This window comes from Cryptomeria japonica, chromosome 5 (genome assembly GCF_030272615.1).
Source record: "Cryptomeria japonica chromosome 5, Sugi_1.0, whole genome shotgun sequence".
In the NCBI taxonomy this organism is placed as follows: domain Eukaryota; kingdom Viridiplantae; phylum Streptophyta; class Pinopsida; order Cupressales; family Cupressaceae; genus Cryptomeria; species Cryptomeria japonica.
In genome coordinates, this window is record NC_081409.1 from 163,956,224 (window position 1) to 163,982,056 (window position 25,833).

A 25,833-nucleotide genomic window follows, 5' to 3' on the forward strand; every position below is an offset into this window, starting at 1 on the left:
TGATTGGTGGATATGGGATTTTGAACCCCAATTTGAAGGGATGTGGACACCTATGGTGGGACAAACCCTTGATATAGGGGATTGTTTGCCTTTGGAGGGAATGTTGTGGTCTAAATGAGGATTGATGTGGTCATGAATGGGGTGAATGACATCATGGGTTGTAGGTGAAGTTTTTTCATGGGCATGATCATGATCTAAGGGATCAAGATGTACTATGTGATCAAGTTGGGAGAGGTCATAACTAGGAGGTGGTTTGTCCCTTGATTCTATAACTTGTCTTAGGATTGCATCTTTGTTTATTTTGATGAATCTTTCCATGAGATCATGTCCTTGTTTGGAATTGAGAATAAATGTCATCATGAATTTCATTGTCGTCATTTAGAGATCAAGAAGCTTCTCTTCAGATTGAAAACCTTTCTATAAGTGATTGATTATTAAAAGGATTTTGTAAGTCATTTCATGTCTAGTGGTTTTTCTTTGTGCTAGGAGCCATTGATCTTGGTTTTGAATTTGATGTGGTACAAGATGGATATGGAGGTCTTTGGTGAAATTTGGGTTTGTGGTGATTATGCCAACAAAGGAATTCAATTCATAAAAGTGAATGATAACCTTTGTTGAAGTAGTGGATGGCTTTGATGTATGATATCATCCCAAAGATGGGAATAGATGTGTAGGTGGACTGCATAGATTGGATCTGCTAAGCTAGGTTTTAAAGTGTATGTTACACACTTTAAGGATTGTTTGGTTTGACATAGATTTTGGAATCTACGAATTGTTATAGAGTTTCCAAGGATTAAACAATGGGCCTTAGGATTAGGTTATAGGTCCCAAAGGATGGATTAGTTGATGAATTGATTAGAGGACCCAAAATTGATACTTTCAACGGTCCAAGGATTGCTTTTGATGATGATAGGATTTGAACTATAAAGATGATGCAAATAAATGATGGTGCTGGTTTAATGATCAAGGATAGCCTAATGTTTACATAAATGTTGGATGTGACTCAAGGATGACTAAGGTTGTGAACCAAGTGAATAATGGAGTATGAACTAGAACTTGCGATTTGGAAAAATGGACTAGGTGTTTGAAAGTGTTGGACTATTTTTTTATGGATTGTGTTTTGTGATGAGGCTATGACCAAGGCAAAATGCATTCAGCACTAAGATTGTTTGTAATTGCTATCCTAGATTTGGCTTCAACTTTTGTGTTCAAGGATGCCAATTGGAATTGTGTTTTCAAATAAGCAAAAGGGGTTAAAAAATTGGACTTGACTCAACTTGGTGTGAAAGGTTTACAAACAAGCTCTTGGCATATACAACACACAATCCATACAACACAACAAGCCTAAAATTATTTAAGTGGGAGTGACTTCTAGTGTGGACCTAGAATAGAATTAGCTACTAATACCATTGATTGATATGATCGATAGGTAGGGAGTTTTGTTGAAGTGCGGGATATGGGCAAAAGCTTCACCCAAGGTTAGCTCTATCTCAACACATGGAAGTACATTGCGAGTAACTTCAAGGGGCGATATGGGCTGATGTTTTTATCTTGGCTTTGTAGGCTTTCTATGGGTCTATCTTTAAAACACCACAAGGGTATGTGAGGTCTAATCCATGAACACAAGCCCGTCTACAACTAGGGGCCTTGACAATGCACCAAACACGACAATGACTAGATTGAGTTACAACTTTTGTTCTCCTCTCTACATCATAATGCATGGTTGAGGTCGTCCCCTTGGTGATGAAATGCAAAGTTGTCTCTTAAAAAGAAAAATAACAAGATATCACTTATTCTTTATCTTCAAAATCACCCTAGAGTGTTAGAGGAGAGCATATGTATGTGTACCTTGGGCTTTAAAAGTTTTTTTTAATCCAAATTAAAATGTATAAGAGAATTTTAACTCGATTTTTCGTTATGTGAACAAACAAAAATAGACAAAGCACACAAAAAAAGCCAAGGTCTGTAATCAGGTCTTGAAAAATGTCTTGCAAAACCCACTAAGTTAGTAGTTTGAAGAATATAAGTCTTGGACACATGAAACTACCTACATACAAAAGTTGGTAAAAAACAAAAAAACAAATTAATCCTACAAAATAATAAACAACAAAACAAATCATTTATGATTTTTGGATAAATAAAAAAAATCACTGGAAAAGGGTAATATATGCGAAAGTTATTGATGATTGAAGTTTTAAAATGAAAGGCTGACTTTGATTATACTTGATTCTTGAAGCACAATTTGAATTAATTACCTTAACCACTGTGTGGGGATTTGAGTCAATTTTCCAATGCCTACAAAAGTTTGAAAATTCAATTAGTAACAAAAAAGTTATACCCATTTAGGTAGAATGTCTTTTTTTAGAAAATCCAACAAGTTATGGCAAGGTGTAAGCCCTTTGTACATTGGCCCATGGTTGGCTAATTGTTGAGGATGGGGGGCCAAGCAACTGGGGGATTGGATTCTAGCCCCTCTAAGTAAGGGATCAACCGGGGTTTGAGTAGGCCATTTGATTGAGGGTTGAAGTCTAGCGCAACCCTTGGTCATTCATATCACCATAGGTTTGACCAGGTCAAAATTATAGCACCTATTGCGTATTCAGAAATTTATAAACTGAAGTTTAGTGTTTTAATAACCTTCCAGACCTAGAGACTTAATAAAATGTGATCTAATGTTTTGACCAATTGTTGACCTATAAACTATGGTTTGGGGTGAATTTTGATTGATTATACAACAATTTATTTGAAATGTGGCATTTTTTTAAATTTAAAAACCTGCAGTTATATGGTGAGTTTTACTTGAGGCAGTTTTTAACAAAAACATGCAATTTTTATTGAGAAACCCATGGTTTTTAAGGAAAACGCTGTGGTTTTGGTAGGGAAAACAATGGTTTCAGCTGAAATCACATGGTATTTGCAAAGATATAATATTTTCAAAGACTATATATACTTCCGTGAGGTTTGTGCAAAGATCGAGTATATCCTATGATGGGATTGAAGTATATCCTATAGTGGGGTTGTGTATAGGCATGCAGAGGGGCTGTGTATATGCTTGTGTACCTACAAAAACTTTGTTCATGGTTGTGTATGTGTTAAAACTATTGTGTATATGCTTAAAATCACATTATATATATGCCAAAAGAAACATTGTATATATGTCAAAAAAGAGAATATATATTGGATACCTTTCCTTGATGGATATATTGGGCGATTGTGTGTATATGCTTTTGTGTACCTACAAAATCCTTGTTCACATATTATGTATATGTTAAAGCTATTGTGTATATGCATAAAATCAGACTGTATATATGCTAAAAGAAACATTGTATATATGTCAAAAAAGAGATTGTGTATATTGCAAACCTTTCCTTGTGTTGTATGATGTCATTTGAATGGTACAAACTATATGGCTATAGGGAGACTTTAGGTGAAGGGGACTTGTGTAAGTGACGTGTTTGGTTAATTAGGATAAGGGTACACTATGGAAACATTTAGGTGTCTACATTAGCTACTAATTTATTTTCAGCGATGTTAAATCTGTTATTTTTCCCTGCTTACTTAAATAAGTTTGAGAGCTTTCAACTTCATAATATAATGTTCAAATTTGGACACAACAGCAAATTCCAGAATTGCTGATTTAGATTTTCCATTTCAAATTTTACGTTTTAAATCTGACTTTAGAGAAGAAAATCATGCAACCATTGCGAGCCTGTAATGAAAGCCAGAAAATAATGATATAACCATGTTTTCGTCCTCTCTATGAGTTTTACATTGCTTAATAATATTATGCTTCAATGATAAGTATTGTATCTTGTGGGTTCATGTTGGCAAGTACCTCACACTCCTACGGTCTAATACCACTTGATGGCAACAACCTCACACATGACAGTCTTACTGACAACCACTCAACAAAAACTAATTCACAATGTTAAGACAACATATAATGATAAGAAGTTCAGGATGTTAGAGATTGTTGGACATTGGTTGATGTGTTGTCATTGATGTCAACATATTCTCCTGTGTATTCCAGTGGTGTGGTCAGATTGAATGAGTTAGTTTAGTCTGTGTTGCAGATGAGCTGATGTGGATTAAAGGGTTTCTGGTATGCTGTCTATAGATGGTTCATTCCCATTTGCAGTGGTCCGCATGATGATTTGATCGGTTTATGAGGTTCGGTATTGTGGTTGATATTCAGTTTTTCGTGTTATTTGGTATTCTGGTTTGTGCTCCGTATTGCTCCGGAATAGTAATATCTTTAGTTGCGGATGTGTGATGCATTTTGGGTGTTGATGTGTGTCCTCAGTTCGATTGGTTCATGATTTGGAAATCCACAAGCGAATCTTTTATGTTGACAGTCAGTTATGTTGGTGTTCTTGAGCTCGGGTAGAGAGATGATGATGATTCTAGTAATCCGAGTTGTTGCGGTTGTTGTGGTGCAATTCACGTTGCTTGTGAATGTTTCTAGATCATCTTTTATGCGTATTGGCGGCCCGCATTGATTATTGTGCGTGTTATTGAAGATTTTCCTTGTTTGATGATGTTCTTCGTGTTATGTGTCATTCATGTTGTTGTAGCGTGTTGCAGATGATTGAGGCATAATTGTTTGAGGTGTTTCATATTTGTGGTGGTTGTTTAGGTCAAGACTATGTCTTAGCCGACATTGTTTTGGTCCGCATGCATTGTTGTAACGTGTAATTGTATTTTTGTAATATGTAGCGTGTGTTGAGCCGACCTATATTTCATGGGTTGATGACTTGTATAAATGAATGTAATAATCATTGAGAGACATCATGCTATGTGCGAATATCGTATCAATCTTTCAGTAGTAGGGAAGTTGTGCGAAGTTATGCGAAGAAGTGTATTGCAGAGAAGATTTGATAGTGAGCTTAACCGAAACTATACTCAGGCATATGGAGATGCTATTTTCACAGTTCATGTAATCCAGATTGTTGTCCGAATGCTTTTGTAAGTCAGTGAGACATCCTGTAAGGCAGTGGGCCTTCCCTAATGGTTGTAGTCCTTTTGGGTTTCTTGTTTGAGCAGTGAGCTCTAGGCATTGTGCCTGAATGCATTTGCATTCCCCATTGTAATTCTTCACTTACTCCTAACAAGGTATTATCTCTCATTGTGGGTAGGTTCCCATCATGGTTTTTTCCTTAACCGGGTTTTCCTCGTCAAAAATCTTGGTGTTATGTGTGTTATTGATGTGGTGTTGTTTCATGCTTTAACTGTTAATCATCATATCTGATTTGTAGTTTAAGTTGCAGTAAGTTTTTGAGCAAACTGATTCATCCCCCCCTCTCAGTTTGCTGCATTGTTGCCAACACAGGAATGATAGGGACTACAGTCATACCCGGTACTCACATGACATAATAGTTTAATTATTGAAAATAGAGTGTTCATCCAGATAAACAATAACTCATACCATATTTAGGATGTTAGAGAATCTATTTTCCACTCAAAGAAATAACGATACAAATATTTATTTATTTCTGTCTTGAATAAGATTACAAAGCAACAATCGATCCTTTCTAGGATCAGGTTTCTCCTCTTGTTTGGCCGTCTCTTTTCTCTCTCTTTCGTTCTGCATCTTCCCAAATCGCATTCCCCCAAAATGAGGGCTTCTTTCCTCCTAACTTATTCTTACTTCCTTGATGTAGACCTTCACCTCTTCTGGCCGACACCCTCTATACGCAGGCCCACACTTGGAGCTCCTCTCTGGCTTGACCTTCCTTCTGTTCGGCCTATCTGGCCTCTTCCCATTACTCTAACCGGCCACCTGTCTGCAGCGCTTGCTAACAACCTCTTATTCTCTCCTTGGCCTTTCGTTTTCTCTTTTCCTTTTTTTGACCGTTTCCCAACCGATTTTCTAATGTTCATAATCGATTCTTTTTTTTTTCTTTCCTCCAAACTGTTCCACTTTATCTTATGCTGATTGTTAATCTTCCAACCATCTGAAAACGTTCAATTTCTCCTGCCGAAGGCAACTATATCGACTATCCAATTTCTTGCCCATGTGGCATCAGGATCTGCCTTTACCCAAATTGATTCCTGCCAATAAGACTGAAATAAAATAAAACAAGAAAGTTAAAGAGAATAACTCAATGCCCTTGCATCAGACTCCCCAGGGGACAAAAGAAAGCATGTGCTCTGGCACATGAGATCATGAATCAGAAATTATTCCTCGCTGTACTCTTTGTTTCTTATTTTCTCCATCAATAACTACGAGTCTTTCCAGCTCTCACCGTTGTAGGACTCCTTCACACCTACCCCCGTCTCTTGAGCTCCTCTCAGACTCTCATTGCTTCACCTTCATTCCCACAACTCTTACTACTATCCTCTATCCAACAGGATTCGAGAAGATGCAACTCTCCAAGACCTCTTCTACCCACTTCCTCTCAGTGGAAGAAGTCTGCACACCTTCTACCCAGCTTCATCTCTGCTAGAGGACAGCCAACACGGCCAATTGTTTCTCACAGCTTCTTCTGCCTTCACCAATCTTCACTCTCAGGTCTTGGTGCAAACCGTTGGTAGTTGGCATTTGATGTCAAAAATAGCAGATGGTGTGCTTGCCTATATGGTGTAAAAGATTGGCTAGGTGTGAGATTGGCTATGTGATGTAAAAGATTGGTTACATGGTGTTATGGTGATGTCAACAATAGCAGCTATGGTATCTTGGGTATTTGCTATTTGATGTTTATAGGCAGATATGATGCGTATGTGGTGTTTATGGCTAATGGCAAGCATATTTTGTTAAGTCCTTGTTTTGTTGATCATTTGATCTCATGGCAATGATTAATGTCTTGGCATTTCTAGATAAATGTAGATATGATATCCTTGATACAAGACTCAATGATGTTTCAAGATTTATTCAACTCTTGAGGTCTTGAACAAAATTAGTACAATCTCAAGATATGCCTCTTGATTTAATGGTTGGCTCATTTACAAGTTATTTTTCAAGACACAGTACTCATATAGTTACATGCCATAAACCTGGTTATCAAATCTCAAACTTTATATAAAAGTTTTAATATGCTTCATGAACAAAACACTGTTGCTTTTCTTAAACCCTAAATAAGGGTTTTAGACATTTTGTTTTGAAAGGAATGTTGTTCATCTTCGAGGAACGAAGAAATGTTGTTATCATGCAGTTAAGAGTAGTATAGAGCGTTTGTTAAGCTTTTTTTAATGATCTCTAACCAAGTAACAGACTGTTCGGTTTTAGTCAGGACAAACAAGTTTTGTTTACAGACTTTACATGTATAATCATTCTTGAAGATACTCTGCAACTGTTTGAATTTGGGTTTTGGAACAGACAAATGCAGTTGAAGGCAGTTGGAAACAAATTCGAGAACTATGATTCGAAATGCAATGTAATATAAAAGGATTTAGCAGTTATGCATGGGTTGATGATTTTTGGTTTTGAAACAAAGATAATATTTTTAATACAGAGATGGCAAATTGAATTTGATTAAGTGTCAAAATGTGTTGATGCAGATAATCAATATTGCACAGAGAACAGTTGTTTATAACAGAGAGATAAGAGGTTGTTATTAAATGCAGAGAAAAGTTGATTTACACATAGTTGTGTAAACACAGTAAAGTGAAGGGTTGTTTTGTATTGAAAACGGAGGAAGATCTCTATATTGTCTTTGTTCTCATCAAATTGAGATGTTGTATGTAAAAACTAGTGAGGTGTTACTGTCCCTGTTATGTCAGTGAGACAATCATATTGTAACCAGTGAGGTTCTTTATAGTGAATGATTCATAAGTGGTTAAGTGGTTTTTCACCCTCTAGGGTTTTCCACTTCTAAAAATACTCGTGTCATTGTCTTGATGATTTGGTTGATATTGCACATTCTTGATTGATCAAATTATGCTTTACAATGTTCGTTTGGTCCTTTTGATCTGAATATTGGCTTAAGTTTCTAATTGCACTTAAGTACTTCCTTAAAAGTAGATAATTTCATTAATCACTGATTCACCCCCCCCTCAGCGACCTAAAGTATTCCATCACAAACTGCCTCCCTTTGGCGAATCTGCCTACACACTCAATTGTTTCTCACATCTTCACCCGTAGGTCCCGGTGCGAACTGCCTCCTTCGGCGAATTCGCCTAGACACTCAGGAACACTAGCTCTGATACCACTTGATGGCAAGAACTCCACACATCTACGCTCTGATGCCACTTACTGACAACCACGCAACAAAAACTAATTCACAATGTTAAGACGACATATAACGATAGGAAGTTCAGGAATGATAGGAACTACAGTCATGCCCGATACTCACATGACGGAACAATTTAATTATTTAAAACACAGTGTTCATCCAGACAAACAATAACTCATCCCATATTCAGGATGTCAGAATGATTTTCCACTCAAAGAAACAGTGATATAAATATTTATTTATTTTTGCCTTGAATAAGATTACAAAGCAACAATCGATCCTTTCTAGGATTGGGTTTCTCCTCTTGTCGAGCCATCTTTTCTCTCTTTTCTGGTTTGTCTCTTTTCAAATCGCATTTCCCCAAAAATGAGGGCTTCTTCCCTCCTAACTTATTCTTCCTTGCTCAGCACAGCCCTTCATCTCTTTTGGCTGACACCTTCCATACGCAGGCCCACACTTGGAGCTCCTCTTTGGCTTGACTTTCCTTCTATTTGGCCTATTTGGCCTCTTCCCATTACTCACACCGGCCACCCGTCTGCAGCGCCTACTAACGACCTCCTCTTATTCTCCCGTTGGCCTTTTGTTTTCTCTCTTCCTTTTCTAACCGTTTGCCAACTGATTTTCTAATGTTCATAATTGATTCTTTTTTTCCCTTTCCTTTTCCTCCAAACTGTTCCACTTTATCTACGCTAACCGTTAAATTTCCAGCGGTCCCTAAATGTTCATTTCCTCCTGTTGAAGGCAACTATATCGACAATCCAGTTTCCTGCCCATGTGGCGTCTGCCTTTACCCAAATTGATTCCCACCAATAAGACTGAAGTAAAATGAAACAAGAAAATTAAAGAGAATAACTCGATGCCCTTGCATCAAACTCCCCAGGTGACAAAAGAAAGCACATGCTCCGGCACATGAGATCATGAATCAGAAATTATTCCTCGCTGTACTTTTTTTTCTTCTTTTCTCCATTGATAACTTTGAGTCTTTCCAGCTCTCATCGTTGTAGGACTCCTTCACACCTATCCTTGTTTCTTGAGCTCCTCTCAGACTCTCACTGCTTCACCTTCATTCCCACAACTCTCACTACTATTCTCTACCCAACAGGATTCTAGAAGATGCACCTCTCCAAGACCTCTTCTACCCACTTCCTCTCAGTGGAAGAAGTCTGCACACCTTCTACCCAACTTCATCTCTGCTAGAGGACAGCCAACATGACCAATTGTTTCTCACAGCTTCTTCTCCCTTCACCAATCTTCACCTGTAGATCCTGGTGCAAATTGCCTCCCTTTGGCAAATCTGCCTACACACTCAGGAACACTAGCTCTGATACCACTTGATGGCAAGAACTCCACACATCTATGCTCTGATACCACTTGATGGCAACAATCTCACAAATGACAGTCTTACTGACAACCACCCAACAGAAACTAATTCATAGTGTTAAGACAACATATAATGACAGGAACTACAGTCATATCTGATACTCACATAACAGAACAATTTAATTAGTGAAAATATAGTGTTCATCCAGACAAACAATAAGTCATCCCATATTCAGGATGTCAGAATAATTTTCCATTCAAAGAAACAGAGATACAAATATTTATTTATTTTTGTCTTGAATAAGATTACAAAGCAACAATTGATCCTTTCTAGGATTGGGTTTTTCCTCTTGTCGGGCGGTATCTTCTCTCTCTTTTCCGTTCTGCCTCTTCCCAAATCGCATTCCCCCAAAACGAGGGCTTCTTCCCTCCTAACTTATTCCTCCTTCCTCGGTGCAGCCCTTCACCTCATCTAGCTGACACCCTTTGTACGTAGGCCAACACTTGGAGCTCCTCTCTGGCTCGGCATTCCTTCTGTTCTGCCTATCTGGCCTCTTCCTGTTACTCTCACAAGCCACCCATCTGCAACGCCTACTAACGACCTCCTCTTATTCTCCCTTTGGCCTTTTCTGACCGTTTCCAAACCGATTTTCTAATTTTCATAACCAATTCTTTTTTTTTTCCAATTCCTTTTTCTGCAAACTGTTCCACTTTATCTACGCTGACTGTTAATCTTCCAACCGTCCTCAAACATTCATTTCCTCTTGCCGAAGGCATCTATATCAACTATTCAATTTCCTGCTCATGTGGCGTCAAGATCTGCCTTTACCCAAACTGATTCTTGCCAATAAGACTGAAATAAAGTAAAACAAGAAAATTAAAGAGAATAACTCGACACCCCTGCATCAGTTAATGTGGATTTTGGTTATTTTAAATGTATTATTGGTAGTTATGAAAACAGAAATAACCTTATGTTACTCATCCCACATGCATAAAAAATTTCTTAACTATTTAACCTAAATCTTTAAATATATGTAAATATTCTTGTTTATTTCATCATCTATAAAATATCTGTTGGTTTGCAATAAAGGATGACCTCTCTTTGTAATGGAGGACAAATTTTAGGGGTAGCACTAGCCTATGAGTTCTTGTGGGAAGTGGCTCTTTCTGTTGGTCTTATTTGAATGTTGGTAGTGTAGTTACTTAAACACTCCCAAGTTTTTGAGAACTATCATTGTTTTATTCCCATAGTTTCTCTTTGGTTTTCATGTGATTACTTGTGATACACCATCGTGCTTTTGTTTTCAAGTAAGTTATTGTTGGCATCTCTATTAGTAAATCGTGTACACATGTTTTCTTTTCTTTTTCTCTTCAATGTATTGACCAATTATCTGATTAGATGTTCTTGATGCATTTAATGGAATTTGGAAGGAGTATAAAATGAAGATATCTTTTATTATTTAATATTTATGTATACCAGATTGTTTTAATTATTAATTTTTATTTCTGAGAAGTGATTTTTCTTTAATAAATCTTTCTGACATAGTTGAACTGTTGAAGCCAACTGTAAAGAGTTGTCTAAGTATATGATGATATTTCTTGGTCTTATTTTTATTTAGTTGAAGTTTGGATGTAGGCACAAGAAACAGAAGGAAGAGGATATCCCTGTGTGTGTTTGCAAATACATACCTGATGATTCTGAGAGCATGTGTGGAGAGAGGTGCCTAAATGTATTGACGTCTACAGAATGTACTCCTGGGCATTGCCCTTGTGGAGATCACTGCAAAAACCAGGTCAGTTTGGTTATATTGCTTAATAGATAGATTCTGTGATCGGCATTGATGTAGTGCAATATATGCATTATGATGGTATTGGTTTTATCCTAGTCTGTGGTCAGCAAATTGATGCCAAAGATAAGGAATTAGATGCCATTCTATTACTGCATTTGGTACATAAGAATTCAGGGGTTCTAGTCCTGGCCCATACCAGCACTGTGAAATATTGTTGTTGTTTTCATAGAGTTCTGCCGCTTAGCTTCTGTCTTTTCATTCCACTGAGTAGCACACAAAACAAATTGATCAATTAGAAGATGATAAGGCTTGAGTAAATTGGAAATATCAGTTGACTGCTAAAATTTAGAGCTTTTAGAACTTATTATCTTGGGATTTGATTTGTATTTAGTGTTTGTCTTATTCTGTGGTTTGTTCTTTTTTAATGCCAACTTTCTGAGTACAGTCATTATACTGTCATGGGAATTCTAGCTTTTCTCAGGCAGCTAGGGATGGGTTTTTCCTCAACATTTTGTGGTAATGACTATAGACCTTTTCCAATTCTAAAGACCTTTTGGAAGGAATATGTGAAAATTTTAGGATCCAATAGGTATCATATTCATCCTTATGTATGGCAGATGTGCTAGATTATCATAGCAGGAGGTAAGATTTCTGTTGATTACTGATAAATTTCCGAGTTATGTTTATTCAGACTAAACTCCTTGTCATAAACAGCTTTCAATTCAGAATTTCTTATTGTCTAGAATGTTTTGTTCATGCAGCGGTTCCAAAACTGTGAATATGTAAAGTCAAAGTTATTCAAGACAGATGGCCGAGGGTGGGGACTAATGGCAGATCAAGATATTAAGGTAAAATAAATGAGAAAGAAAGTGACTTTTTTCTCTTATGTCTGATATGTTAATGTGACCTAACACATGTTTATTTCTTGTTAGACATAAATGCATTTTACTTTTAGTTTGAACTTGAAGTGGCAAGTGGTGGGGGGTGGAGGGGTGATAGGGTTAATTCCTGCTCTCTATTTTAATATTTTTTCAGTATGAACTAATGTAATGTATATATGCTGGCTGATGGTACTAACCATTTTCCCCAGAAACATTTTTCTTGTTCTTTCTTAGTTTTATTTATCTCCCAATTTACCCTATTACTTTCATCATTCATGATGGGCTTTAGAAACAGCGAGGGTTAAGCATATGGGTTCTGAGGCCTTGAAAGTGTGGCATTGCCATCTAAAACATCTGTAGCAGCTTTTGCTTTTCTTGTTTTCTGTGCTTGTTTGAAGTGCCTCTCTTTTGAAACTCTCTTTTTTTTCTTTTGAACTCTCATTATTGTAGTTTGTTAGTTATGTTTTTTATCACATTTGCCAATATTTACCATGCTAATTATTCAATACAAATATTGTCTATCATGCTATCATGATGTATGCCTTGAGTTTTACCAAAGAGTTCTACATACAATTATGTGATCATGCTACAGATTTGGGAAACCAGGACCTTTGTCTTATGTGGCTTTGTCTCCATTAATGATGGTATCATAGAAGGGAAAAAGAGGGATAAAATGCAATTAACTGCGTTTTATCAGTGCCTGGTGCCTGGGTCATGTAGAGTCGAACCATGTTTTATGTGATCTTGCAGGCTTTGAGCTGTTTAAACCTGGGTTTTGTGAAAAAAATGCAGGTTATTGAATAATCTGTGTTTTTTTTAAAAAAATTTTTTAGGCTTTAGGATAAAATTTGGTGTTCTTTTCCCTTTTTTTCCAATATAAAATCTGTGTAATTGAATTCCATTTACACTTGCAGTTTTTCGTGTAGATGTATTTCTCCTATTGATGTTATACTTCAATCCTTGAGCAGTGTGAGAGGAAATCCTAAGTCCTCTCTGAGGTTATACTTCAATCCTTGCCAAGGTTGGACATGGTGTTTTCATGTTAATATTATGTAATTTATTTTCATGTGATTTGAAAGAATTTCTTATTTGAATTTTTTCGGTAATTGTGTTAAAATAGATAGGACATTATTCATCCTTTTCATCTTACATTATTAATGTGCTTATATCTAGTAAGAATGTCATATGTTTTTTCATTTATGGAATCATTCTCTTAATGGAATGTTCTAGGCTGGCCAATTTATTATAGAATACTGTGGTGAAGTAATTTCTTGCAAAGAGGCAAGGAGGAGATCTCAGGCTTATGAAGCAGCAGGTAGAGTCAAACTTTACTTTAATGGTGTTCTACTCCAGATTAAAACAAATTAATCACATTAATGGGATTTTGCATTGGTTTTTTAGTCCAGATTAAATTTAATTTATCATGATATGGGATTTTGCATGGGTTTTATTAAAAGATATCTACATTCTGTTGAATTTCTTTTACAGGTTTAAGAGATGCATTTATCATATCTCTTGATAGGTTTGAATCAATTGATGCCACAAGAAAGGGTAGCTTTGCTCGATTCATTAACCATTCATGGTAAGTAGCTTTCCCTCAATCTGGCTTTTCTTGCTTATTCTATCAAAAATTGATTTGAAAGGAGAATAATTTTTTATGCATATGGAATTCTTTACATCTGTGCCTTTTTTCTTTTTAATGCATAAGCCACATTCTGCAATCCATGAAATGGCAAGCAGCAATCAGATTTGCATTATTTCTGTATGCTCTATAAGAAGTCTTTTTGATAAGCTTATTTGCCCGTTTTGGAGTACTAAATGTGAGTTTATCAACCTGAGGTCTGATTCCTACTCCTCGATAGTGCAGTGAACCGAATTGTGAAACTCGAAAGTGGACGGTGCTTGGAGAAATCAGGGTTGGAATTTTTGCAAAACAGGACATCCATTGTGGGACAGAGTTAGCCTATGATTACAACTTTGAGTGGTATGGTGGTGCGAAGGTCCGATGTAGATGTGGAGCACCATCTTGTTATGGATTTCTCGGGGCCAAGTCTCGTGGTTTCCAGGTAAATCAATTAGAATTAAAATTTGTTTTTGTAAAGTCTATCATAATTTATGATTTATGGATTGAAATGATTTACACGCATGACATCAGATGAATATACAATCACAGATTCCTATTGATAGTTTCATTTTTGTTTGGCAATATTGCAATGTTTCAATCTTCTATGTGAAACCTAGAGTTATCCAGTAATATTCAATTGTATATGTTAGCCAGGCTTTGTTATCATGGATTTGTGATTTTATGCGTGGCACTACAAGCTTCTTGATTTTTTTCCAATGCTGGTATCATTTTGGTAGGACTTGTAATTATGAATCCTGACATCCAAAATCCATCTTTATGCTCTAGTTTGTTGCAAATATTTCAGTTCTGATTGTATCAAGATCATGCCCCAAGACAAGAATCCTGAAACATGGATCGTCCTCTTTAATTTCATCTTTTTGGCCTTCTCTTATTTTTCTCATCTGAAAACCTTGATATCCTGTCTTTATGTGTAGATTACACACAGACGCTGTTTTGAAGGTTGAAATTCTACAGGTGGATGCTGGCTTCTGTAAACATGGTCTGGTGGTTTCAAAGTTTGACACCGCTGGTTGTGGACATTGCAGGTCAAGTGTGTAGTTCTCGTGGTGGTGTCCACACTCAAACCAAATTTGTAATTCTTGGCTCTTGCATTCTCAATTTTCTGGACTTATTCCTTCTTAGCAAAATGTGAGAATTTCTCTCTGTGTGGAAGCCAAACCTTCCCAGTTTTTGACCTAAGCCAATTTTGGAATTTACAGCTCTTGCATTCTTGATTTTATGGACTTATTCCTTCCTAGCGCAGATTGTGAATACTTCTCATTTGGTGCAGAAGACAGATTCTTCAGTTTTTGACCACTGATACCAAAGATATTCACAATAAGACATTAGCATTGTAACACTACTTGATACTTCTCTTGTCTAGACTATAAGAGGATTGAATCATCAGTTTGATGCAATGATAGTCCTGACATGAGAGTTCGTATAGCCATGCTTATTTTGAAACTCCGCATCTAATATTACATCAACAAGAACTAAAGAAATGTTGCATAACAGTGTCAGCTTTGATGGGCCTTCTCTTCCCTAAGGGAGGAGAGTCTGCATTGCCAATTTTGAACCAATTTGCAAGAAGCAAACATTTGAAAAATTGATGTTATAGGATACAAACTTTCTTTGGTACTATTTTCCATGAGTCTTGCATATCTTCTACTTATAGTCTTATACCCTTTCCCTTGGGCTTTTGTTGTCATAGTCCACATTTTCAATGTAGTGGTTTGGGAATTGCAAAAATATCTAGAATCATAGGCTGTTAATCTAAGATATACACCAATAGCAGACAACAAGTTGTAGCATAGCCATAAATATGATCAACGATATAATCAAGTGAAATCAAGAACATAGATGTTAGCAACATGATTGTATTATATATTAGTTGTGCTTCAAAGTATAGGATAGGCCCCTAGGGGGAATGCACACACAAGTGCTCCCTATCTATGTCTAGGTCACATTCCGATATATGTTGAAGCAAGGTTTATGGAGACATGTTGCAGGCGTAGTATTTTGGAAGTCTTGGGGATGGTGCGATGAAGACCAAACATCCCTTCCCATCCATGACACTTAGGCCCTAATATGGGGTCATCCTTTGGACTGTAAAGTGGAATTGTCCAGTTGTCCCTACGATAGCCTTGGGGACACTAGACATCCCTCGATTGTCTTGGTGATGTTAGATTTGTTTCTAATAGCCCAAAAAACAGAGTCAATTAAATTTTAAAAAACACAAAAAATTAAACATCAACTCATTGGCATCCTTTCTGCTATACAAAAGCAAGGACATAGGTAGCAGGGCGTTGCTGGTTAGGAAGGGAGGGAAAACTAGTGATTTCATCTTTTTTGGTGGTCAAAGTTAATTTGAATGTCAGCTAAGAGCCTTGTTCTAGATGGAGTTTAAGGCGGTAAACCAGCTATGTGTTGGAAGCAACCCACAATTGGCAAGAAGAGATCCTCATCCTATGCTTCCTCAAGGAAATATATTTAGCCTTTCAACCTTTTTGTTTTATTAAAGGATGCCTTATGTGTCTATAAGACTAAGCAAACATCTAGCAAATGAGTGAAATTCATTGAGATAGCAATGGAATCTATTTATTTATTCATTGTGGCGTACCTACTAGAAATCGTTAGGACATAACCAATGCCCAAACCAACTAAGATGCTAACTAGTTCACTTATAGTTGTTATGTGCCACTTAAGAAAAACTTATTCGTTTGTTTACACACCATTTCACTAGTAGGTTACCAATAGTCATGCTAATACTATTATTTTTCAATGTCCTTACCTTCCTCATCTCATTTGGATATAGATGTATTCTGTACCTCCTTTTCCCTCAATTGTAGAATAAGTTGATGATGACATTTGGATATAGATGTATGATGAATCTCTTTTGGCCAATGAGGTTGTTCTTGCTCATTCTGCTAAGGGTTACAAATGCAACTTACACTCTTCTTCATATGTGTGAGCTTCTCCAACATGTGGTTAACATCTCCAAATTCTCTTATTTCAAGTTCTTCTTCTTCTACAAAGGGGAGCCTTTGGAAATCACATCGACATACACCTACTTGGGGTCCCTTTTTTTGGCCAATCCTTTGGCATGAAGCCCGTGTCTCAATAATGCCTTTGCAAGGGACTTGTTTCTCTCTTTTTTGTGGAGCATTAGTGTTTTCAGATCCACTTCCTAGATATTTCTTCAAAGATATGCCTTTTTGATACAATCATCAAACCTACAATTTTCAATTTTATATTGGTTTTAAGATTTAGGGATCTAGTTTGGGGTTTGTCAATTAGGCTAGTCATGTAGTACTACATGATTTATTGCAAACAGATTGTTCCTCACTGCATTGTTCAAGCCAAGTTTGCTACCTGACTTCTACACCTTGAGACTATCTTCAAGCTTATCAACAAACTTAGATCCATGATAGATTTTGCTTCAAATCATGAGGTATCCATACTGGCTTTTTGTTCTTAAGGGATTTTGCATTGTTGTATTCTGAATCTAGATTCCCTCTTTTATCTATTAGCATCTCTATTGATAGACTACCTCGTTTTTGAGACTCCTTAGACATTTCTTATCAGCTTCTTCCTTCAAAGGAGGTCATCACTAAAGCTTTTAGTCTAGGACAATACATCTAGGTCACTTAGACTTCTCCTCCTAAGCTGCTCAGTCCCAAGCTTGCTTTCTACATAGAAAATTTATTACAAGAGGTGGAATTATATGGTATCATTTGTTGTCCTTAGCATCTCTAGTGTCATTGGTCCAAAAGGTTTCCCCTTGGCCAATTGAGGATGTGCTCTCACCAGCTATGAGTTGAGAGTGATCATTATATTCTCTGCCAAGATGCATCTGCCATGTTTACTCTTTCCCCATTTACTATTAGATTCAATGGAGATACCATTACCTCCACAGAGATTCAAGCAACGCTCTCTACTTTCTTTACATATCCAGACTAGTGGATCTTTGCCTTTTATCTTTGGGACATCATCACGGTTTGGTGTAGCCTGTGCAGATACTTGTAGGTAGTCCCTAAGGTCCTAGAGTCCAGTGCTGGTCACCTCTTTCTTTCAGCCCCCTCATGAGATAGACAGCAGTAAACAACCTTTGGATTATCGCCATTTCAGGTATAGAGGTGGATAGACTTGTGAGACCATGTTTCTTCCAGCATACTACTCCTACACAAATGTCCCTGCATGGTCTCCCTTGACAATGTGGTTTAAGTCCATGATGTTGTGGTTCTACTTCTTGATGATCTTGAATGTTAGGAGAGATTTTAGAGGGAGTGCTTTGCTTGCTCCTTACACCACCATGCCTACTTTCCTAACCTTTGGCGCTTTCTGATGAGACTTAGATCATGTATTGGTCCTTTCATAGTGATTGATGCTTGATGGAATCTGTATCATATTTTTCTAGTCTTTATCAGCCCTTGCTCTTTGTGGATTTCACTCCCCCAACATGGCTATTTGTATTGGTTTTTTAAACACTTGTTGGTGTTGCACTGCTTCATTTTATTTAAGTTCTTTTATTCTTGAGTCCCACTGACCTACTTACTGTTACTCTTACTGACCTACTTATTTAAACTGATTTATTCTTGAGTCCTACTAACCTACTTACTGTTACTCTTACTGCTTCATATGATTACTCACTTTTATTCTAGCAATTTCAGTCTTGACTTTAGAATATATTATCTTTGTTTACATTTGAATTTTTATGATTCTCTAGCAGTTCTGGCTATATTTTGTGATCATTCACCTTTTACTTTGTAAGTTTCAACTCTATATTATTAGCATAGAACTTTTAACTACAACCCTTTTCGTGTTTCGAACTCTATATTATAAAATACGGAATATGCACGTTCATCTAGAAAAAAATGTATACAATTTTAGAAGTATGTATCTATGGCATAAACACAATATAAATATCAAGTAATTTATGTTGATTTATAGCTAGGTCGGACCCCTTGCTTGGGCCAACCTAGTTCTCTTAATTGCTAATTGGCCTTTGGCCTTAGCAATTCGCTATTTCTCTTATCAAGTCCTATTTGGGCGATTTATGCCAAATACATATGTAACGTGCTGTGACTTGCATAGAGGTCATATTAATGTATAACGTGTGGACCTAATTCAGCTTGGCGCCACCTCTAATACATTTGATTTATGCTAGCCGACTTGAAGAATTAAAGGTCAAGTCGCCTATAAGTACAAAGTACTTATCATTGTTCATCTCATCTTCAGTGAACTGAAGTGCAATTCAACAGCGAACATCTGTAGATGCACAGTGAACACCGCTGGAATCATAGCGAACACCCTTGAAGGTCAGCGAACTCCATCTGAAGGGCAGCGAACCTTCCTTTCTGACAGCAGTCTTCACTTGAAGGTCAACGAACTGTCATTGAAGGCTGTGGACATCATCAGCGGACTTCATCTTTGTGACAGCAACATCTGCAGATAAGTTCACTATTACAGTGTGCCCTAGCTGGAAGATATTACTGTGTTTAGTTTGCTGATAGCTTCAAGTGTTGAAGCTCATTGTAAAGATTCAATTGGTTATTGTTAAATAAAGATTTGAGATATTGTAGCTGGGTTTTCCACCTCCAAGAGGGAGGTTTTCTCAAGGTATAAGCATGTTATGTGTGTGCTTTATTTTAGTTTGGTTTTCAGTTCTATACTGCTAATCTGATCACTAAAAACTAACATGGTATTAGAGCGGGTTCCTTTTATAAAGCCTAACAGCTTGAAGGTAGATCCTATATCCTTTTTGCAGATTGAGAAATCAGAGCAGTGTCCAGACTTCAAACTAAATTCACACTCCTGTGGCGAGGGTATTTATGAAGTGCTTATAGATGAGAATGGATTTTGAGTGATGGCGAGGGACGAAGGCCACACAGCCATCATGAGATGATCCAGTGTGATCTAAGTGGATGGTTATGTTGAAAACTAACTTATAAGAGAGAAGTATTTTTTGAATTTTTCATGCTGTTATCAATTCATTGGATAGTGAATCATGTATGATAGTCTTGAACTATTAGTAACCTCTCTTAAATGCTTTCAGGACGGATCGAGGAACATAAAGATGATGGTATTCAAGAGAGGAAGGTTTTTAGACATCCTGTGAGGAAGCATCACAGGCTGAAGACTAAGAGACATAGCTTAGTTGGTGATACTATGATCAGGTTTAGCTTCAGAGGGAGCTTGTTGTTTTCAGCTTCAGAGAGAGCTTGTTGTATTCAACTTCAGAGGGAGCTTGTTTGTTGTTTCAGCTTTAGAGGAAGCCATGTCCTTGGTTAAGGCAATCTTCCGGGAGAAGATTGAGGTGAAAGCCCTCGGTTAAGGCAATCTTCCGGGAGAAGATTGAGGTGAAAGCCCTTTGTTAAGGCAATCTTCCGGGAGAAGGTTGAGGTGAAAGCCCTCGTTCCACCCTCTGCAAGTAGGCATGGTGGTATTGCATTCTTCTTTGGGAGAAGTCTGAAGTTAGAGCCCTTGTTCCACCCTCTGCGAAGTGCAAGGTGGGACCACCCTCTACGGAGTGCAAGGTGGTAGTTTCTTTGAGGTGTAAGACCTCTTCCACCCTCTGCGGGTAATGCAAGGTGGATCCATCCTCTGTGGTTGTGCATGATGGGTATCATGGAAAGAGTCCATGATGTACTTAGGATTCATCCTCTGCGGGTATGCATGATGAATATCATGGAAGGAGTCCATGATGTATATTGAATTCATCCTCTATGAGAATGCATGGTGGATATCATGGAAAGAGTCCATGAAGCATGGTCATGATGTAACTTGATTATTCAAGGGATCCTCCCTAGCTAAGAGGGAGTGTTGATTGATAGCTAGGTCAGACCCCTTGCTTGGGCCGACCTAGTTCTCTTAATTGCTAATTGGCCTTTGGCCTTAGCAATTTGCCATTTCTCTTATTGAGTCCTATTTGGGTGATTTATGCCAAATACATATGTAACGTGCTGTGACTTGCATATAGGTCATGACCTATATTAATGTATAACGTGTGGACCTAATTCAGTTTGGCGCCACTTCTAATACATTTAATTTATGTTAACCGACTTGAAGAATTAAAGGTCAAGTCGCCTATAAGTACAAAGTACTTATCATTGTTCATCTCATCTTCAGTGAGCTGAAGTGCAATACAACAACGAACATCTGTAGATGCACAGCGAACACCGTTGGAAGCATAACGAACACCCTTGAAGGTCAGCAAACTCCATCCGAAGGGCAGCGAACCTTCCTTTATGACAGCAGTCTTCGCTTGAAGGTAAGCGAACTATCATTGAAGGCTGTGTACATCATCAGCGAACTTCCTCTTTGTGACAGCAACATCTGCAGATAAGTTCACTATTACAGTGTGCCCTAGCTGGAAGATATTACTGTGTTTAGTTTGCTGATAGCTTCAAGTGTTGAAGCTCATTGTAAAGATTCAATTGGTTATTGTTAAATAAAGATCTGAGATATTGTAGCTGGGTTTTTCACCTCCAAGAGGGAGGTTTTCCCAGGGTATAAGCGTGTTTTGTGTGTGCTTTATTTTAGTTTGGTTTTCTGTTCTATACTGCTAATTTGATCACTAAAAACTAACAATTTTAAGGGTTTGGTTCATTTCTGTTTTTGTTCCTTTGAAGCTTGCACTATGGGTACCATTATATTAATTGCTCCCACAGGTAGTTCTTTGTATAAAATTTCAATTTTGTTTCATGATTCCATAATCTCTTTTGGTATCGGAGTTCATTTAAAATTTTAATCTATTTGCCTGTTGTTCCTCATGTACTCAGCTTATTCCCAGTGAACATCTCCTTATCTAAGCAATGGCTTTAGCTGTAATTTCTCCCTTCAAAAATAATACACTGTACTTCATATGCTTATATCTAGATGACTTGCCAGCCAAACACTTTTTATCCTTTTGCAGCTGTGAAACTTTATGCTTTACTTGCCAAGATCTTGATTTGATTTTGTAATGTGATACAAATCATCTGGCATTCTACAGAAAATGCCTGCTGGGCACCATTTGTATATATCTATGCTAACTTGCTGTTCCATTTATACATGTTGCTTTTTAGTGTTTGTTGTAGGTCCCATGAATGGTTCTTGCTTCTGTTATTCTATGAAAGCATATTAACTTTCAAGTTTACATTAAAATCTGTAGTCATGAGTTTGTATTAAAATTGAACTTTTCCAAATATACATGGATAACTAGTCTATTATATCTTTGCAGAATGATGCCTATCTTTGGGAGGATAATGATGAAAGGTATGTGCCACTCTACCTTTATAGTTTTCCCGGCATTTTGTGTTGCTTTGTTTTCTAGAATATGCCAAAACATATAGGGAATTACCATGTGCTCTTGTATCTAAATTTTTAATAATCAAGTGAAGGGTTTTATTTCTTTTTTTGTACAAATATATTACATAAATTTGGAAAAATATCATATAAATACTCTAAAATGGTTGGTGGCATAGAGGCACACACAAGGTAATCCTTGCAGGGGAATGGAGAAACACAAAAATATTTTGAATAGCCATAATATTAAAAGAATTTGTAATCTCTCATCGAGGAGGGCAAAGAACAGTCATATGAATGGTTTAATGCATGGTTGCTACCTGACCTGGATGGTGATCACGGTTCTCTTTTTCTCCTAAACAATACAGGGAGAAAATTAATTGAGAGTTCGTTTCTACCCATATGTATAATCTGCATATTGCATAACAAATTCAATGCAAGAAGAGGCTGTGTTATCCTTTGTTTGAAGAGTGCCATGACACAAACTGTTTTCATTGCATCTGTCTCCATCATCTATCTTGATTGCTTTTTAGATTTCTGTCAGTATCAGTCGGTTGTAGGACACATTTCTCTTAACCGTTGATCATTTGTAGTGATGTTTTGAGTCTCCATGAGTTTCTCATTATTATGAATTATTAGGCATTATGAGTTAATATATGCTTTCATCAGAAATTTATTCAAATTTTAACATTCTTGTTTCCAAATCTGACCATTGTGACTTATGACCAATCAGATACTCTGTAGAGAATGTCCCACTATATGACTCTGATGAGGATGAACCACTCTCCAATTTCTTGAAACGGGCTAAAGTGTGCAAGAAACTAAAAATTGCAGCTACAAAGCAACATAATACCTCACAGGTTGCAAGCTCAATACAGACAAATGGCATGGACCCCATTTTGTTGACTGCCCCTGATCAGAAAGATGACAAATCTTCTGATGTCTCAGCAATTAAAGATAAGTCAACATTATTGGATTTAGCAGAAATTGCTATATGGGATGAGAAGCAAGAAATGGGCATTGTTGATTTAGATCAGAAGGCACCAGCTTTGGAAAGGGAGGGAACAATCAAATGCACACCTGAAGCAACAGAAGCTGATAATGTAAATGGTGAACTGTGTCCTGCGAGTAATGATGCAACAGTATCTGAAAATGAATCAGTCAAGACAATTTTTAATAACCATTTAAATCCACTGATTGTCTCACCAAATAAGAATTCTCTTTGCTTTTCATGCCAGAAATCAAAACATCTTATCAGCAAAAGGGTCAATGCTGATTTCATTAGTCAGATTTTACCATCAAAGGAAGCTCGTGATGAACTTTTGGCAGCACAGGTGCGGATATGTCATCTTTATTTTGATGCTTGTGGGTTTTACTTTTATCAGAAAAACTACTATTTGCAATCCTTAATTATTTTATTCTATTCTTATCAACATTGTCCACGTTTCTGAGGTCATGAGGTGATTTTTTTTCTTATTGACATGTAGATGTTGACTTGTGTTTTTGTTAGGTTAGAACTTACCAAATTATATATTTATATCTGTCTCGAGGGAGCGAACTTACCAAATTATATATTTGTATCTGTTCTTGTGCATAGTAAAATGTGAATATCTATCAGTCTGAAGAATCTTCATCATAGAACCTAAACCTGCTGAATGCTGAAGTTTCTTTGTGAATAGCCAGAACCTGGTTAATCTATGCCACCTTTATTTCTTCTACTGAAGATGGGAAGTCAATGAGTAATTCAGTCCCAGATATAGACAATGTTTCCTTTGATAATGGACTTCTGAATCAGCTGTAACTTTAACCTCCAAATGACCTAAATGACCTGTCAACACTGTAAGAAAATTATTGTGTTTTCCTGTGTTTTACAGCCGAACATACCAATGTGTTACGTAGCCAACAAAAGAGTGCAGATTTCCTCTTCTTGACCCCCCTTTTTGTCATCCATATGTTTTTGCCTTTTTACCATCAAAGGAAGCTTGTGATGAACTTTTGCAGCAGAGGTCCAAATGTCATTTTTGTTTATTGATACTTGTGGGTTTTATCAGAAAAACTATTATTTGCAATCCTGAATTATTTATGCCATTCTTGTCAACATTGTCCATGTTTCTGAGGTCATGAGGTGAATATTTTTCTTATTGACATGTAGATGTTGATTTATGTTTTTGTTAGGAGAGAACTCACCAATTTGTTTAGCTCTATCTGTTCTTGTGCATAATAATTTTGTTGGGAGAGAACTCACTAAATTATTTAGTTCTATCTGTTCTTGTGCATAATAAATCGTGAATATCTATCACTTTGAAAAATCCTTATTACACAACCTAACACCCGCTGAATGCTTAAGCTAGTAATTGAACAGCCATAACATGGTTAATCTATGCCACCTTTATTTTCTTCTACTGAAGATGGGAAGTCAATGAGTAATTCAGTCCCAGATATATACAATGTTTCCTTGGATAATGCACTTCTTTATCAGTTGTAACTCTAACCTCAAAATGACCTAAATGACCTGTCAACACTGTAAGAAAATATAGCATTTTCCCATTTTCTACAGCCAAACATACCGATGTGTTATATAGCCGACAAAAGAGTGCAGATCTCCTCTTATTGAAGCATGTTTATTTTTGTCACCCATCTTTGTTTGCATTTTTTTGTTCAAATTCCTTTGGTGATCTGTTAACATTTGATCAGGAAACAAAGATTGCTAAAGCAGCAGAATTGAATTCTTTTTATGACCGAATAAGGCCCGCGATTCAGGACCATGGGAAGGATGGTCAAGATAGTGTGCCAACCAGTTTTGCAGAGGAGTGGATCAAGGTATCTTGTGAACACCTAAAAGCTCAATTTGATGTTCACTTTAAAGTTGTAAAACATATGTCAGACAATGTTTGTGATCTAAAGAATGGAGATCTCAACTTGGAAGGAGACAAATCAAAACTTTTTTAACAGGGTTGACCAGCCATTTGTTCATTTATACCCCAAGTGAGCGTTGTATAACAGCAAGATGATGGAAAGCAAGGGTCATGAATTGACCAGTCCATAGGACTGATGATATTATGTTATTTTAGAAAGACCCTTCGCTATATAAAATCTTGTTTGCGAGAAGCAGACACAAATGCTGCATATTATTCATTGCATAATTCATTGCATATTCATGTCCTCAATTTCAATGAGGATTCCTGTAACAATGTAATTTTTTGCGGTTTTGACATTGTAATTTTTTGTGGTAGATGCTAAGCATCTCCATTCTTCTGTTCATACAGAAGGTCTGGATATCAGAATGGTTCACAACAGATATTGTGGCCATATTTAACAAATTTATCCTAGCAATACAAAGGAGATCTGCTCAAGCTTTGCCAAGGGGTTATGAGTTTTAATCTTATATGTTGTCTTTAAGACTATTAAATGATGAATCATATATTTCCAATCTCCAAATGGTGTACAGACTTATCATTCATGCTATCCTTTCTGTGGTGTCTTTCAAGCATTTCAGCTAATAGTAGACTGATGGACGTAACTTTTTGCATGCTTATAAGTTTATAAACGATATTTTTGTATTTTAAATTAATGGGAGCTTCTGTGGCACATTCCACTGTAGTATTAGTCCAATATTTCTATTTCTTCAATAGTAAAAATCACAAGGGAACCCAACATGCTAAGCACACAAGCACAAATATTAACAAAGACTAAGTCCCTTCTAAAATTAATTGGAGCTTGGAGCTTTTGTAGTGCAATATTATATACATATTTCTATTTTG

The 25,833-nt window shown here is 36.9% G+C and overlaps 1 protein-coding gene across 4 annotated transcripts in view; it reads left to right on the plus strand.

Moving 5' to 3' along the window:
- Positions 1-25,435, plus strand: part of LOC131072719 (histone-lysine N-methyltransferase ASHH1) — a 51,464-nt gene extending 26,029 nt beyond the window's left edge. For 2 of the 4 annotated variants that reach the window (XM_058008963.2, XM_058008964.2), the window contains 8 exons: positions 11,128-11,284; positions 12,043-12,129; positions 13,393-13,477; positions 13,651-13,744; positions 14,030-14,228; positions 22,008-22,042; positions 22,806-23,406; positions 24,767-25,435. In XM_058008963.2, coding sequence (XP_057864946.1) covers positions 11,128-11,284; positions 12,043-12,129; positions 13,393-13,477; positions 13,651-13,744; positions 14,030-14,228; positions 22,008-22,042; positions 22,806-23,406; positions 24,767-25,021 — 1,513 coding nt within the window. In that variant the 3' untranslated portion in view covers positions 25,022-25,435. Of the gene's footprint in view, positions 1-11,116; positions 11,285-12,042; positions 12,130-13,392; positions 13,478-13,650; positions 13,745-14,029; positions 14,229-22,007; positions 22,043-22,805; positions 23,407-24,766 lie in introns of all 4 variants that reach the window. The other 2 variants (XM_058008965.2, XM_058008966.2) reach the window with 2 other exon arrangements.
- Positions 25,436-25,833: the final 398 nt, after the last annotated feature.